The following is a 15,363-nucleotide window of genomic DNA, read 5'->3' as shown; positions in this document are numbered from 1 at the left end:
ACTGCGGGGCAGAGACGAGACAGGACCAGCTGCTCGAGAGTCTTCATGAGGTACAATGTTAATGCCACTGAAGTTGAGGATGTGGGGGGTTGCAGCAGTGATGTCTGGGCCGGGGGAGGGGCAGACTGATCAAATCTATTGAAGAACAGATTCAGATCATTCACCCACTTCTGGTCGCCTCTGGTCTGGGAGTCTGGTTGTTTGTCAGTCAATCAATCAATCAATCAATTTTATTTATAAAGCCCAATATCACAAATGACAATTTGCCTCAGAGGGCTTTACAGCATACGACATCCCTCTGTCCTTAGCACCCTCGCAGCGGATAAGGAAAAACTCCCCCCAAAAAACTCTTTAACCTCAGGAAGAGCAACTGAGGAGGGATCCCTCTTCCAGGACAGACAGACGTGCAATAGATGTCGTACAGAACAGATCAACATGATAAATTAACAGTGATCCGTATGACACAATGAGACAGAAAGAGTGACCTGGTGATGGTTTTCAGACTTCTCCAGACTCCATTGCTCTGCTGTAGCTGTTCCGCCATCTTCTTTTTATAACCTTCCTTTCCGCGCCTGATGTTTTCTCCGTAGCTTCTTCTGCACAGCCTTCAGCTCCTCTTGGTTTCAGAGTTAAAAACTCTCCGCTTCTCCTTCAGTAGAGCTTTTATATCTGGAGTAATCCAGGGTTTGGTGTTGGAAAAGCAGCGTACAGTCCTGGTGGATACGGTGCTTTCCACACAAAAGTTTATGTAGTCTGTAATACATGATGTCAGACTGTCAGTGTCCTCCCGATGGGAAATGCTGAGTATCTCCCACACAGTGGTCTCGAAGCAGTCCCTCAGGGCCTCCTCGGCCTCATCAGACCACCTCTTCACAGTGCGGGTGGTTGCTGGTTCCCTCTGCACCAGAGGTTTGTAGACAGGCAGGCGATGAACCAGGTTGTGATTTTTCCAGGGGGACAGGGGGGATGAGTGGTATGCCTCCTTGGTGTTGGCATAAAATAAATCCAGTGTTTCACTGTCTCTGGTGTGGCAGGAAACATACTGGGTGAAGGCAGGCAGGGTGGTGGATGGACAGGTGTGGTTGAAGTCCCCAGAGATTAGAAATGTCTGCAGCCTAGTCATAACGGAGTGGAGAATGTCACAAGCAGACTCAGCCTTTGCAGATGGGGGGACATACACTGCTACCATAATAACATGAGAAAACTCATGCCAACAGCCAGCAGCTCAATGTCCCTGTGGCAATGTCTTGATAATGATATGCCCAGAGTTACACCATCTATCATTCACAAATACAGCCAGCCCTCCTCCTTTCCTTACCGCTGTCCACTGTCCTGCCGTGTGGGATGAGCTGGAATCCATCCAGCGCGGCGATCATGTCCAGTACTTCCAGCAGCCAGTGCCGACAGCTCATCCATCTTGTTGGGGAGCGGTCTTACATTCCCCATAATGACGGATGGGAGGACGGGTTTGTACCATCTCCTCGGGTATCGGCGCTGCACTCCGGCACGCCATCCCTATCTCCTTCTCCACAGCTCGTGGGACGTAGCGCTAACAGCTGGTCTCGGGTGTAAACAATGGAGCCACAGCTGGACATTGGGTCCCTGCACACGATCATGTCCGTGGAAAAATAGAGAGACCGCTATGATGAAAGCTGTCTTCATCTCCTTACCAAAACAAAACAAAACATAAGTGCGAACTAACTACACTGAAAAAAAAAACCTTAAGAAAGTTAAATGAAAAGAAATTGAAAAAAGCTCAGCGGTGAGCAGGAGCTGCTGTAACAGGCATCCGCACTGGGGGCACTATCTTGCTTGCTCTTGTCTTGAATGCTTGGAAGTGTAATCAACAGGACACTAAATGCCTTCATCAAGAACTCAATGGGGCTGTGGAAAACGACTCTGGAGGCCAACTCTAAGCCAACTGCACAAGTTACCATCAAGTGCGGCATATATCAAGGTGATGCCCTGTCCACGCTATTGTTCTGCATTAGCCTGAAGCCCCTCAGCCCCCCTCATCACAAAGAGTAGCTATGGATACCAGTTCTGAAGTGGCGCAACGACCAGTCACCTCCTCTACATGGATTACATCAAGCTGAACATCATTCAGTAAGGGTCCTTAGGCAAGACTCCTCATGCTATACCTGCCTACCTCAGACATGGGCTATTACAATACTGATCGAGTCATCCTGAAGCTGAGTTGCCAAGTACCTTCAGATGATCTACTGGAAGATGTGAATGCTGCCCTAAATACCATCCCTACAAGGACCGTCACTGAGACCAACAAGCTGATTCTCAGTACAGCAACAGTAATCCTGGAGATGCTTGGATACAAGATGGACATTGTACATAAGAACCAGTACCCTCCATGGAAGAGACGGCTGGAGTCCAAGATAAAGGCAACACGGAGAGAAGTTAGCCAACTAGCAGAGCTACACAGAGAGAACATGGTGAATAAAGGGGTACCAAGAAAATACAACAAGCTCTCCATTCCTGAGGCACTTGAAACTGCCAAAGAAAGACTAACAGCTCTGGCCACCCAGCTGATGAGATACACCAAAGACATGCACAATGATCTAGTTCTGACGTATGGAATTGAAATTGATAACCTAAGTCTTTCCACAGAATCCCTCTCTATCAGATCATTATTTAATAACTTTTTATTTCTTTCTACTCGATTAAACACCACTCAGCAACAGTTACTATACGAGATGTTTATCAGATAGTGCAGTCACAAAATTTAAGGCAAAAATGCCATCAACGTTAAATTTAATACCACGTCCTTCTGTAACAGTGGTTTCCCATACCAACTTTAAACTCCCAAATTGATCATCTTGTCGATAGCGCTGTAGGCTCGCTGCAAACAACACTTGACTCTGTAGCTCCTCTTAAAAAGAAGTTAACAAAGCAAAGAAAGTTCGCTCCTTGATACAACTCTCGAACCCAAAAATTAAAACAAATATCGCGAAAATTTGAAAGGAATTGGCGATTAACAAAACTGGAAGAATCTCGTTTAGTCTGGGAACAAAGTCTCAAAATGCCAGAGCAAACTATTACTCGGCGTTAATCGAAGAGAATAAGAACAACCCCAGGTTTCTTTTCAGCACTGTAGCCAGGCTGACTGACAGTCACAGCTCTATTGACCCTTGTATTCCTTTAGCCCATAGCAGTAATGATTTTATGAGCCTTTTTAATGACAAAATTCTAACTATTAGAGGCAAAATTCATGACCTCCTGCCCACAAACGGAACCAATCTGCTCACAAACACAGCTGTAAGACCTAATATATATCTAGATAGTTTCTCCCCGATTTCTCTTCAACAAATGATCACAATGAATTATTCATCTAAATCATCAAAGTGTCTCTTAGACCCCATCCCAACTAGGCTACTTACGGAAGTCTTACCTTTAGTTAACACTCATATATTAGACATGATCAATATATCTTTATTAACAGGCTCTGTACCACAGTCCTTTAAGGTAGCTGTAATTAAACCTCTCCTAAAAAAGACCACCCTGGATCCTGAGGCCAACTATAGACCACTATCTAATCTTCCCTTTCTTTCAAAGATCCTTGAGAAAGTAGTGGCAGACAAGCTGTTGTGATTTTCTCCATGACAATAATTTATTTGAAGAATTTCAGTCAGGGTTTAGAGTGCATCATAGCACTGAGGTAGCACTAGTTAAAATCACAAATAATCTTCTGATTATTTTGGACAAAGGATTCGTCTCTGTATTTGTTTTATTAGATCTTAGTGCAGCATTTGACACAATTGACCATCAAATTCTGCTACAGAGACTGGAACATTTAATTGGCCTAAAATGTTCTGCACTAAGCTGGTTTAAATCTTATTTGATCGTTTTCAGATCGTTCATGTTCATGATGAATCATCTGTACATACTTAAGGGTTAGGGGTAGGGTTAGGGTTTGGAGTTCCACAAGGTTCTGTGCTTGGACCAATAATATTCACTCTATATATGCTTCCCTTAGGTAACATCATTAGAAATCACTCTGTAAATTTCCATTGTTATGCGGATGATACACAATTGTATTTATCGATAAAGACAGAAGAAACTGATCTATTGTTGGGGTCAACATATTTTTACCTCACTCGGTGGCACCAAAAATGTTGGGGTCAACACACTAGGTTTCACACAGAGGCACCAAATATGTTGGGATTTAATTGGCTATCAGAAATAATTAATAATTATTATTAATAATTAATAATTATGTTAAATAATGTGACTTAATTAACATTAAATCACCTTATGGGGCACCATTCCCGTAAAGGGAAAAATGATAGCCAGTTAAAGATATCAGTCTCATAAAATACGCTAAACTATTAATCTGGAGTTTGATTAATCATTAAATTAATGACAACAACCAAAATTAACAGTAACGCCGGAGTTCTTGACGCAGCAGAGGTTGACTATTCATTCACCCTTGTGCAACATTAAACAGACAGCAGGCATGATTCCAAAGAATTATATTTATTCACAAATTAGCAAAGCAAACCAAAACACACAAATTCTAACTAACTATATACAAGCTTGGTGTGTATATGTGTGTGTGTGAGAGAGAGAAAGAAGAGAAAGACAAAGGCGGGTGTGGTGATCAAGGAGCCGTTTGGCCTACAAAGCAAAATGGCTGACAACAGAGAACTACTAAAATGGCCGAATCAAGGCTGCTTCAGTTTCAGGGGAGGTGTTTGTCTGACCGTGTGGTCAGGACAAAGACAAAGGAAAAGAAGCGGGAACTTTGAAATGCCTGTTTGAGTGTAGCTCTGTTGAAAGCCTGTTTGTTAATGAGTCTATGTCAGTGCAAGAATCTGTTTGTGAACAGTATTAGCAAACTAAACACTTAGCTTTGGCAAAGCCAACTAATCAATGACCTAACTGCCAACAATCACAACAATAACTCAATGAACAAACAGTCTTGCTTAGCCTGTAAAGCTGTGATAAGCTATGCCCAGTTGTTACATTACCAATCCTTGAGTGGATGGGAGAAAGAGTCACTTGGTGGTGTACTGCTTTGTTAGCCGGCAGAAGAAGGCTGGGAAGGTGTGGTTTCAGCTGCAGTCTTTGTTGTGTCCTTTGTTCTGAAGGTTCTGATCCAAGGAAGCTGGTCGCTTGGGGTCCTTGCAGAGTTAGACGCTGGGTGCTAACTCACTTAGTTCCTTGTTGCTGGAAAGCTAGTTGCAATGGCCTTGTGTTTGCAACAGAGTCTGTGATCAGTTGCCCTCTCTTTAGTGGTTTGGGCTATGGAGCAGGGGTTTGGGCCTCTGCTGTCCCAGGCCAAGCCGGAAAGAGGGGTGCAGCTCTCTCTCTCTCTCGATCTCTCGACCGTGCGTCATAGCGAGAAGCCACGCATATTACGTGAAACAGGGGAACCGCAGCTTGCTAACAAGACCGAGCACTTCGGTAGTCTAATGTTTTCACAAGGAAAAACAATGATAAAGTTACACTAAAATTATGTATAACAAAGCTTTCATACAGCTTTGAACACACATTACTCTTGGATGGAGTGCTCGCGAATGCAGGGTCGCACAGAAATCAGTCACTTCATATAGTGAGGAATAATATTATTACTATTTTTCTATTATCTTAGATGTAAATATTGCATGTTTCTTTCAAATAAAACACATTTTTGACCTGTAAATGAGTCAATGGAATTTCTTGCAATAATGAAAAAATGCTGGCAATTATGTCCGCCTGGCACAAACCACATGTTTTTGACAGCTATGAAGTGACAGAATGTCCCACCATCATGGTTCTTATATTGCCAGATTCCAGAGAGTCTCCCCTCTTCATTTATGGCAGAATATGTCAACTTCCAACTTGCTATGGTGAGATACATGTAAAGATGTAAGAACGCGGATTGTTTTTTTTTCATTGATATAAAAATTAATATAAAATACAGGCACATAGAAGGACATGTAATGATGGCAAATCTGGATAGCCCAGATTGTCCTGGAAATAAAAAAAAACAAGATATAGCATGTGTATGTAGCCTTTATAATGACATGAGCTTAAAAGTAAAGGCCGTAAAAATACCCCAAAAAGGCCTAGGGCCCAAAGGGTGAACTTATATCGCAGTGGTGCCTGGATAGGATGTGACGTGTGTGGTTGTGCTGCTGCCGTGGTCCTGCCTGATGCCTCCTGCTGCTGTTATCATTAGTCATACTTCTACTGTTATTATTCACATATGATTATTGTCACATATGTATACTATCAGATATTAATATATACTTTCAAAATAACTACCACAATAACCGTAATTATTATTATTACAATATTATTACTTTAACCCTATGGGTCCTAGGCCTTTTTGGGGTAGTTTTACTGCCTTTACTTTTAAGCTCATATCACAGTCATTATAAAGGCTACATACACATGCTATATCTTGTTTTTTTCAGGACAATGTGGGCTATCCAGATTTGCCATCATTGCATGTCCTCCTATGTGCCTGTATTTTATATTAATTTTATATCAATGAAAAAAACAAATCTGTGTTACAGCTGTCCAAAACATGTGGTTTGTGCCAGGCGGACATGATTGCCAGTATTTTTTCATTATTGCAAGAAATTCCATTGACTCATTCACAAGTCAAAAATGTGTTTTATCTGAAAGAAACATGCAATATTTACATCTAAGATCATAGAAAAATAGCCAACCAAGTGCAATGATGTCCTCCAAAATAATATTTGCCACTTTGTTTGCAGAAAACAAAGTTTGTTGTTGTTGTTTTTCAGTTTCAGTTACATATTGGGGGGACATTTTGGGCAATGTATATAGTGACTACGGCCCTGTCATGCATGCATAATTAAGCTACAGTTGTCTGGGTGTGCAAAGGTGAAGTAGCTGGTCTTGTCATACAAAGTTTGATGGAGTGTCAACTGGACAATATGGAGATATTTGCATCTTGAAAGCCAGACTACAAATGTGGATAGACAGGGAGAAACACACGCAAGCCTAAGACGTGGTAAGATACGATATTCCTCACTATATGAAGTGACTGATAACAAGATCTGTATAATGGATTGTAAAGAAATTCATCAGGTTTTTATTTTGTAGGCAATTAATCTGGATTTATAGCATGATGGGATGACAGCATAATGATGTGTGTGGTATCACATGAAAGCTCTGCCCCTGCACTTTCATGTGATATACGTAGCATTTCTGTGCGACCCTGCATTTACGAGTAATCCATCCAAGAGTAATGTGTGTGCAAAGCTGTATGAAAGCTCTGTTATACATCATTTTAGTGTAACTTTATCATTTTTTTTCGCTGTGAAAACATTGGACTACTGACAAGTGCTTGGCCTTGTCGGAAAGCTACACTTCACTGTTTCACGTGATATGCGTGACTTCTCGCTATGACGCACGGTCGCGGTGAAAATCCATAGAGAAGAACAGGTGTGAATTTGGATGCACTATGCGTCGTTCAGGGCCATAGGGTTAATTAATGTTGTTGTAAGCTATTATCATTACCGTTTGTCCTTCATCTCTCTCTGTCTCTGTCTCTCTTTCTGTCTTATTGTATCATACGGATTACTGTTAATTCATCATGTTGATCTGTTCTGTACGACATGTATTGCACGTCTGTCCGTCCTGGAAGAGGGATCCCTCCTCAGTTGCTCTTCCTGAGGTATCGGCCATTTTTTTCCCCCGTTAAAGGGTTTTTGTGGGGGAGTCTTTCCTTATCCGCTGCGAGGGTCCTAAGGACAGATGGATGTCGTATGCTGTAAAGCCCTATGATGCAAATTGTGATTTGTGATATTGGGCTTTATAAATAAAATTGATTGATTGATTGAACATGGAAGCTCCTGTCAGGCATCATAGCAGTCAAAGTCAAGTCAAAGTCAAAGATTTTATTCGCCATTTGTGCACAAACAAGACAGTCTAAGCACATAGGAATTCTTGTGTGGGGCTTTCCAAGTCAAGTTCAGAATATAAAAACAAGAAGGAGAGAGGGAGAGAGAGAGAGAGAGAGAGAGAGAGAGAGAGAGAGAGAGAGAGAGAGAGAGAGCACAGCATAATAAATAGTTATAAAAATATACAAATTTAAAAATTGGGATAAAGACAAATTGCACATCATACATTACAGTATACTTAGCAGCAAGAATTCACAGTGTAAGCATACACACATGGGTAGCATCATTATTGCACATAGTAAGTGAGGGTGGGGTGGTGAGGGTTATTGCACATTATTTTTTTAGTATATGGATTTGGGTTCAGATGTACTTTGTTTTTGCCATCAGTCTCACTGTGGCAGGGAAGAAGCTGTTGAGAAATCTTGTTTTGTGTGTGATGAAACTGTGCTCTGCTGTGTCTGAGGCTGTATTTACATTGTTTGTGTTTGAGCAGAGGGTGAGCTGGGTGGAGAGAGTCTCTGATGATTCTCTGCTCTTTTCCGGCAGCGCTGACTGTAGATGGAGTCCATGGAGGGAAGTGTAGTCCCAATGATCCTCTCTGCAGTCTTTATGACCCTTTGGACAGCCCTCCTCTCTGCCTGTGTGGTGTTCCCATACCAGACAGTGATGCCTGGGGTGAGGATGCTCTCTGTAAGTCCACTGTAGGCCAGGGTGAGAGGGCGACGGTTCAGTCCTGATTTACTGAGCAGTCTGATAAAATACAGCTGCTGCTGGGCTTTTTTCACTGTGGCAACAGTGTTTAGAGACCAGCTCAGGTCAGATGTCACCTGCAGTCCCAGGAATCTGTGGCTGTCCGCCCTCTCCACCTCAGTCCCTTGGATGGTGAGAGGCTGCAGGGGGGCAGGGCTCCTCCTGAAGTCTGCTATTACCTCCCTTGTTTTGGCTACATTGAGGATGAGGTCGTTCTCCTCTCCATAGACAAGAATGTCCTCTATCACGCTCCTGTAGCCTGACTCGTCTCCCCCCTTAATAAGACCCAGGATGGTGGTGTCATCAGCATATTTGATGACGATGGTGTTATCTTGGGTGGAGGCACAGTCATGTGTGTAGAGGATGAAGAGTGTGGGACTGAGGCAGCAGCCCTGTGGTGAACCTGTGCTGACTGTAAGCTCAGCAGACACCCGCCCTCCCACTCTCACCACCTGTGGTCTTTCAATCAGGAAGTCTAAAATCCAGTTACAGGTGGGAGTCGGGACACCAAGGTCCGTCAGCTTACTAATCAGCTTGCCCGGGCGGATCGTGTTGAATGCAGAACTATAGTCCAGGAAAAGCATCCTGACATATGTTCTGCTGCTGTCCAGGTGTTGCAGAGTATGATGTAGGACTATGGCCACTGCATCATCCACTGATCGGTTGGGGCGGTAGGCAAACTGGAGAGGGTCGACAGTGTCTCGTACTGTGTGGTTTATGTGGATGAGAACCAGCTTTTCTAGGCACTTCATGGCGACTGGTGTTAGCGCCACAGGCCTGAAGTCATTCAGTGTGGATGGGTTTGGCTTTTTTGGAACCGGTATGATGGTGGATGATTTAAATACTTGAGGGACTACTGCTTGGGATAGGGACAGGTTGAAGATGTTGGCATACACACCCGCTAGTTGTTCCCCACAGGCCTTCAAGACTCTGGGATGAACGCCGTCTGGTCCCATAGCCTTATGGGGGTTCAACTGCTTCAGAGCCTTCAGAACCTGTGCGTGCGTCACCTGGAAGGCAGTGTCCGTGGAGTCACAGGGGGCTTTTGAGGGGGTGTCTGTGTTCAGCCTGTCGAACCTAGCATAGAAGGTATTGAGGCTGTCTGGGAGGGTGGCATCTCGGGTGTCTGAGGTTGTTGTGGTGGTCCTGTAATTTGTGGCTGCCTGGATTCCCTGCCACATGCTGCGCGTGTTGTTGTGTAGGTAGAGGCTTTCAAGTTTTTGGAAGTGGGCCCTCTTTGCAGCTGTGATGGACCTCTGTAGCTCATACCGGGCTCTCTTATACTCCCCTTGATCTCCTGACTTAAAGGCCTCCCGTCTGTTTCTGATTTTTTGTTTTATGTCCCCATTAAACCAGGGTTTTTGGTTAGGGAACACACGCACAGTTCTAGGTGGGGCACATATGGACGTGCACCAGCTGATGTAGTCACTCACAGTCTCTGTGTATTCGTGGATGTTATCTGTGGCATCTTTAAAGATGTTCCAGTCTGTGACCTCTAGGCAGCCCTGCAGACTCGCCTGTGCACTGTCAGTCCAGGTGTTAACAGTTTTAATTGTGACTGGTCTCGCCTTGAGCCTTTTGGTATACACAGGTCTGAGACTGATTGCTAAGTGGTCAGATTTGCCAAAGTGTGGTAGTGGTACAATGGAGAAGGCATTTTTAATATTGCTATAGCATTAGTCCAGTGTTTGGTTTCCTCTGGTGGGAAAAGTAACAGACTGATACAGTTTCAGAATATTTTTCCAGAGGTTACAGTGATTGAAATTTCCAAGAATGATGAAAGCAGCATCAGGGTACGAGTTTTCATGCTCATTGATCGAGCTGTGCAGCTCTTTAACCCTTAGATGCATAAGTGGGGTCAAAAATGACCCCAGGGGTTGTTTTTCTTCAATATCTATGGAATTAAAAGTTTTTATCATTTCATATTCCAGGTATTCCTCATAAAACATGTTTTTGACATGAGGCCATTTGCATTTAGAAAAAAAAAATATACATTTTAAGAAATTGTTGTTTTTGTATCACTACCCCACTCTTCCATAAGTGGGGTCAAAAATGACCCCAAGCATTTCCTATGGAATATCAAGGGTTAGACCTAGGAATCTTTGATTCTTATCAGCTGAGACTGTCAGGTATAGGCCTACATTTACTGTCGCACTTACACATCTAATGCCAGCAGTCTCACCACCCAGGAGGATTTTTATACAGCAACATACATGTTAGTATTATATTCGTTTTTTTATCTTGGAATACATATGACGTTATAAAATATGAACTTATTTTCCACATCCATGACTTTTGTGTGATAAAGTATAGTATTATTGTCATCAAATCAGCCTACTTTGTAGTTAGCTAATACTAGCTAACTAAGTTAGCTAGTGTTAGCTAACTACAATGTAGGTACTAGTTAGCTAACTTCTATGTAATGTTAATACTGTAATGTTAGCTACCTAACATTACGGCATTTGTTGTGTAGAGATAAGCAACCTTACTATGATATTTATAGCTTCCTTGTAATAAAATCTAACCAATAGTGTGTGTGTGTGTGTGTGTGTGTGTGTGTGTGTGCGCGCGCGCGCGCACACATGCGTGCGTGCATGCATGAATGTTAGGTAGCCTATTATGCTATTATTGATTATTCAATGATGTCATTAGTTGTCAAAATGTTATTAAAAAGTGATAAATGAACATGTCAAACATGAAATCATTCTTTTGTTGACCAAAATATAATACAAATCATCTTCTTTAACCAAAATGAAAGAAATTGCTTAAGTTTATCATATAAAACGCATTGATTCTAATTGGGGTCATTTTTGACCCCACTTATGGAAGAGTGTAGGTATTGGTAGGTCATGCATCTAAGGGTTAAGTGCTGCCTCCTCCTTGGCAGAGGGGGGGATGTACACAGCGTTCACAATGATGCATTGCAGTTCTCTGGGTAAATAAAACAGCTTTAGCCTTACCATCAGATATTCCATGTTTTCCAAACAGGATTTGGAAATAATCCTGCAGTCTGTACACCAGGATTGTTTGACGAGAATGGCCATTCCACCTCCCCGGGTCTTTCTGCTTTCCTTAGCGCTTCGGTCTCCTCTGAAGACCGTGTATCTGTCCAGTGTTACGGCCTCGTCGGGTGTCCTTTCCCCCAGCCATGTCTCGCAGAAACACAGCAAGGTGCAATCCTGGATGTCCTTCTGCGTGGAAATCCTGGTGTAAAGCTCATCCATCTTATTTTCCAGAGTCTGGACGTTCGCGAACAGTATGATCGGAAGGGTTAGCCTCCCTCTGCTAACCAGGCGCCCGAGCCTTCGTTGCACTCCTCCCCATCTGCCGTGTCTCCGCTTTGGGCCGTTGTAGGTAAGAGAGCTACCTGCCAGTGGTTGGCCTGGCGTTGAGGCGATGTGACATGCCAGCTCAGGGTAAGCGTCCAACGTACTCAGGTCAAAAAGACCAAAACTACTGCACTCTCTTAGTTTCAGTAAGTTTGCCCGATCATAGTTGACGTTTACAGACTGCTTGATTGCCATAGTCAGCACTAAAAGGGAAGAAGCAGCTTGACTATGAAGAGCTCCGCGACGTCGCACACAGGGGAGCGCCATCTGAGTCAGCAGGCTCATTCGAGATGAATTTCACCACGCAGGAATTGGACAAAAACCAGCGGCTGCCGTTCCCTGACGGTCTGGTCGTAGGAGCAGGAGAGCAGCTGCGAGCCGTCAGGAGAGAACTGGACATGCGTGACCCAACTCCTCAGCTAAGATAACTAGGTATATGGTCCATTATTTGAGCAAGGCACAGAAAAGAATTGGCAGTAACACCAGAGGAGCCAAGCACCAGTTTCTGGTCGACAGAGCATTCGCCCGAGACGGCAAGAGCAGGACGACCAACGTGTGCACCACCTGGATTGACTACAAGAAAGCCTACAACTCAGTGCCACACACATGGATACTGGGATGTCTGGAACTATACAAGATCAACAGGACACTAACAGCTTTCATAAAAAACTTCATCAGAATGTGGAAGATGACCCTAGAGGCCAACTCAAAGCCGATTTCCCAAGTCAACATCAGTCAGATCATCAAGAAGACTGGCTATGGATACCAAATCCGAAGTGGGGCAACAATCAGCCACCTGCTTTACATGGATGACATCAAGCTGTACGCCAAGAATGAGCAAGAAATCAACTCACTGATCCACACCACTAGGATCTACAGCAAGACCACTGAGATGTTATTTGGATTAGACAAGTGTGGTCGGATGGTATCAAGGAGAGGGAAGATGATCAGAACTGAGGGAGTTGACCCACCTGAGGGCAACATTGGAAATATCCAGGACAGCTACAAGTACCTTGGGATCCTGCAGGCTACTGGAAATCATGATGAGGCTGCAAGGAAGTCGACCACAACCAAATACCTCAAGAGAGTAAGGAAAATCCTGAGAAATCAGCTGAATGGTCAGAACAAGGTCCAAACCATCAAAATGTACGCACTGCCAGTCATCAGATACCCAGCTGGGATCATAAATTGGCCAAAGGAGGAGATAGAAGCCACAGATATCAAGACAAGAAAGCTCCTCACCATGCATGGAGGGTTCCACCCTAAGTCCAGCCCCCTGATCCTATACACTAAGCGGAAACAGGGGGTGCGAGGACTAGTGAGCATCAGAGCCACTATCCAGGATGAAACATCCAAAATCCAGGAGTACATCAAGAAGATGGCCCAAAAGTATGAGCTGCTAAGTGAATGCCTCAGACAACAGAAACCTGATGAGAGCAAAGAGGTGGAGGAGCAAACAACATGGAGGGTCAAGCCCCTACATGGTGCATACCACCACCAGATAGTGGCTGGAGAATGCTGCACTGACAGACAGCACAGAGGCACTAATCATCGCAGCACAAGAACAGGCCCTAAGCACAAGGGCCATTGAGGCCAGGGTCTACCACAGCAGGTCAGAGCCAAGGTGCAGGCTGTGCAAAGATGCCAGAGACGGTCCAGCACATAGTGGCAGGGTGTAAGTTTCAAGTAGGATCAGTGTACATGGAGAGGCACAACCAAGTGGCTGGGATAGTGTACAGAAACATCTGTACCCAGTATGAACTTGAAGTACCCAAACCCCAATGGGACACACCACCATAGGTGGTTGAGAACAACAGGGCTAAGATCCTGTGGGACTTCAGTTTCCAGACTGAAAAACATCTGCTGGCTAACCAACCAGACATAGTGGTGGTTGACAAACACCAGAAGAGGGCAGTGGTGGTAGATGTGGCAATACCAGCCAACAGCAACATCAGAAAGAAGGAACACAAAAAAGTATCAAGGGCTGAAATAACAGCTGGAACAGATGTGGAAGGTCAAAGTTGGCGTGGTCCCTGCGGTAGTAGGAGCATTCAGGGCAGTGAGTCCCAAACTGGAAGATATATATGTATAAGGTTCGGACTAAATACTTGGCTGAACATCAGATCATATTTGCCTGGTTGACTGCCTATCAACAATTAAGATTGTCCAATGGCAGTAGCCAGTAGAAAACGATCTACAGATCTACAGCAGTTTTTTTTAAGTTTTTCATGTGAAAGACTGGTATTTCAAAGGTTGTTCGAGATACTGATCGACTGAATGACTATGCTTACAATAATTTTTCATAATAAAGACTTCTTTTCTTTTTCTTTGGTGTGAGTTTGTTGGAATTGCTAAATGGCCTGGTGTGGGATGTTAGCTGCTGCCGATGTGTTACTACATGCTAACCAGATAGGTATTGAAAAACACTGGTTGTGTGGACGTTAAATAGCAATACACTGATGATCCCTCAGTCAGTCACCAGAAATGAAATGCTAGGAGGTGAGCTAACTGCCAACATCGGGTGAAGCTGAGTAAGAAGACGCAGCTGGGCCCACAGTGAATGTCTGTTGATTTCCAACATAAAACATACTTCACCAAGGTTCAGAGGCTGCAGCTGGCTTGATCAGTGATTGGTGCTGCGCTGTGTCTGTCTGTCTGTGTGCTGTCAGTGTCCATTTTTAGTGCTCCAATGATATTATTTAAAAATTTGTTTTTAACTGCATATGAAAATGGACGAGTGGTCTGAGAAAAGTGTCATGTGAGTTTCAATGTCAGTGCACAAGACTCAGCGGCCCTGATGTTCAGTGATTAAAGTTTAGTTTGAAACAACATTAGCAGTGAAAGTAGTATAGTATTTGTTGTGCTTTACCTTTGGCAAGGCATACTTGGGAAACCTCATCTGGACAAACTCGTTGCGTCGATAGGACACATAGTGCTTTGTGCGATTCCCTGTGGTGACCTGGAAAAATAAAATAAACCATTCAGAGTCAACATGGCAATTTTTTTCTCTCAAAAATCTGCTCCACACCAAAAGTTAAAATCCAAACGTGTCATTCTAGTATGAGCTTGTGTCCTATATCTACTTTTTTCTAGATTACTTTGCCCTTAATTTTTCAAAAAGAAAACAGTATATGCACAAGTTCTATTAACCATGTCATAGACCTTGTTTATGTCACTTTGACTTTGTGAATTTCAAATGATACTGACTCCAGAGTCAGTGTTTCTGAATATCAGAAACTCAGGACATCCCGAAACTGCAACGACTGACTTCAAGGCTTTGATTAGGAAAATACAATTTAAAGCAAGACACTGAAAGACTTTATAGAACAAAGAGAAAAAAATAAATTAAGTAGTCAACATTCACCTATCTGCAGCCGGTGGAGTTAAGGTACAGAGTTCACCATCCGCTGCTG

At 43.5% G+C, this 15,363-nt stretch overlaps 1 protein-coding gene across 1 annotated transcript in view; it reads right to left on the bottom strand.

Annotated features, from left to right (window-relative positions):
• The window catches only part of sorcs2 (sortilin-related VPS10 domain containing receptor 2), a 1,194,681-nt gene that overhangs the window by 187,320 nt on the left and 991,998 nt on the right, over window positions 1-15,363 (bottom strand). Inside the window, exon 8 of the mRNA XM_033609881.2 lies at window positions 14,820-14,909. Coding sequence (XP_033465772.1) covers window positions 14,820-14,909 — 90 coding nt within the window. The remainder of the gene's footprint in view (window positions 1-14,819; window positions 14,910-15,363) is intronic.

This window comes from Epinephelus lanceolatus, chromosome 22 (genome assembly GCF_041903045.1).
Source record: "Epinephelus lanceolatus isolate andai-2023 chromosome 22, ASM4190304v1, whole genome shotgun sequence".
NCBI classification, from domain to species: Eukaryota; Metazoa; Chordata; class Actinopteri; order Perciformes; family Serranidae; genus Epinephelus; species Epinephelus lanceolatus.
This window is presented reverse-complemented; position numbering and strand designations above follow the sequence as displayed.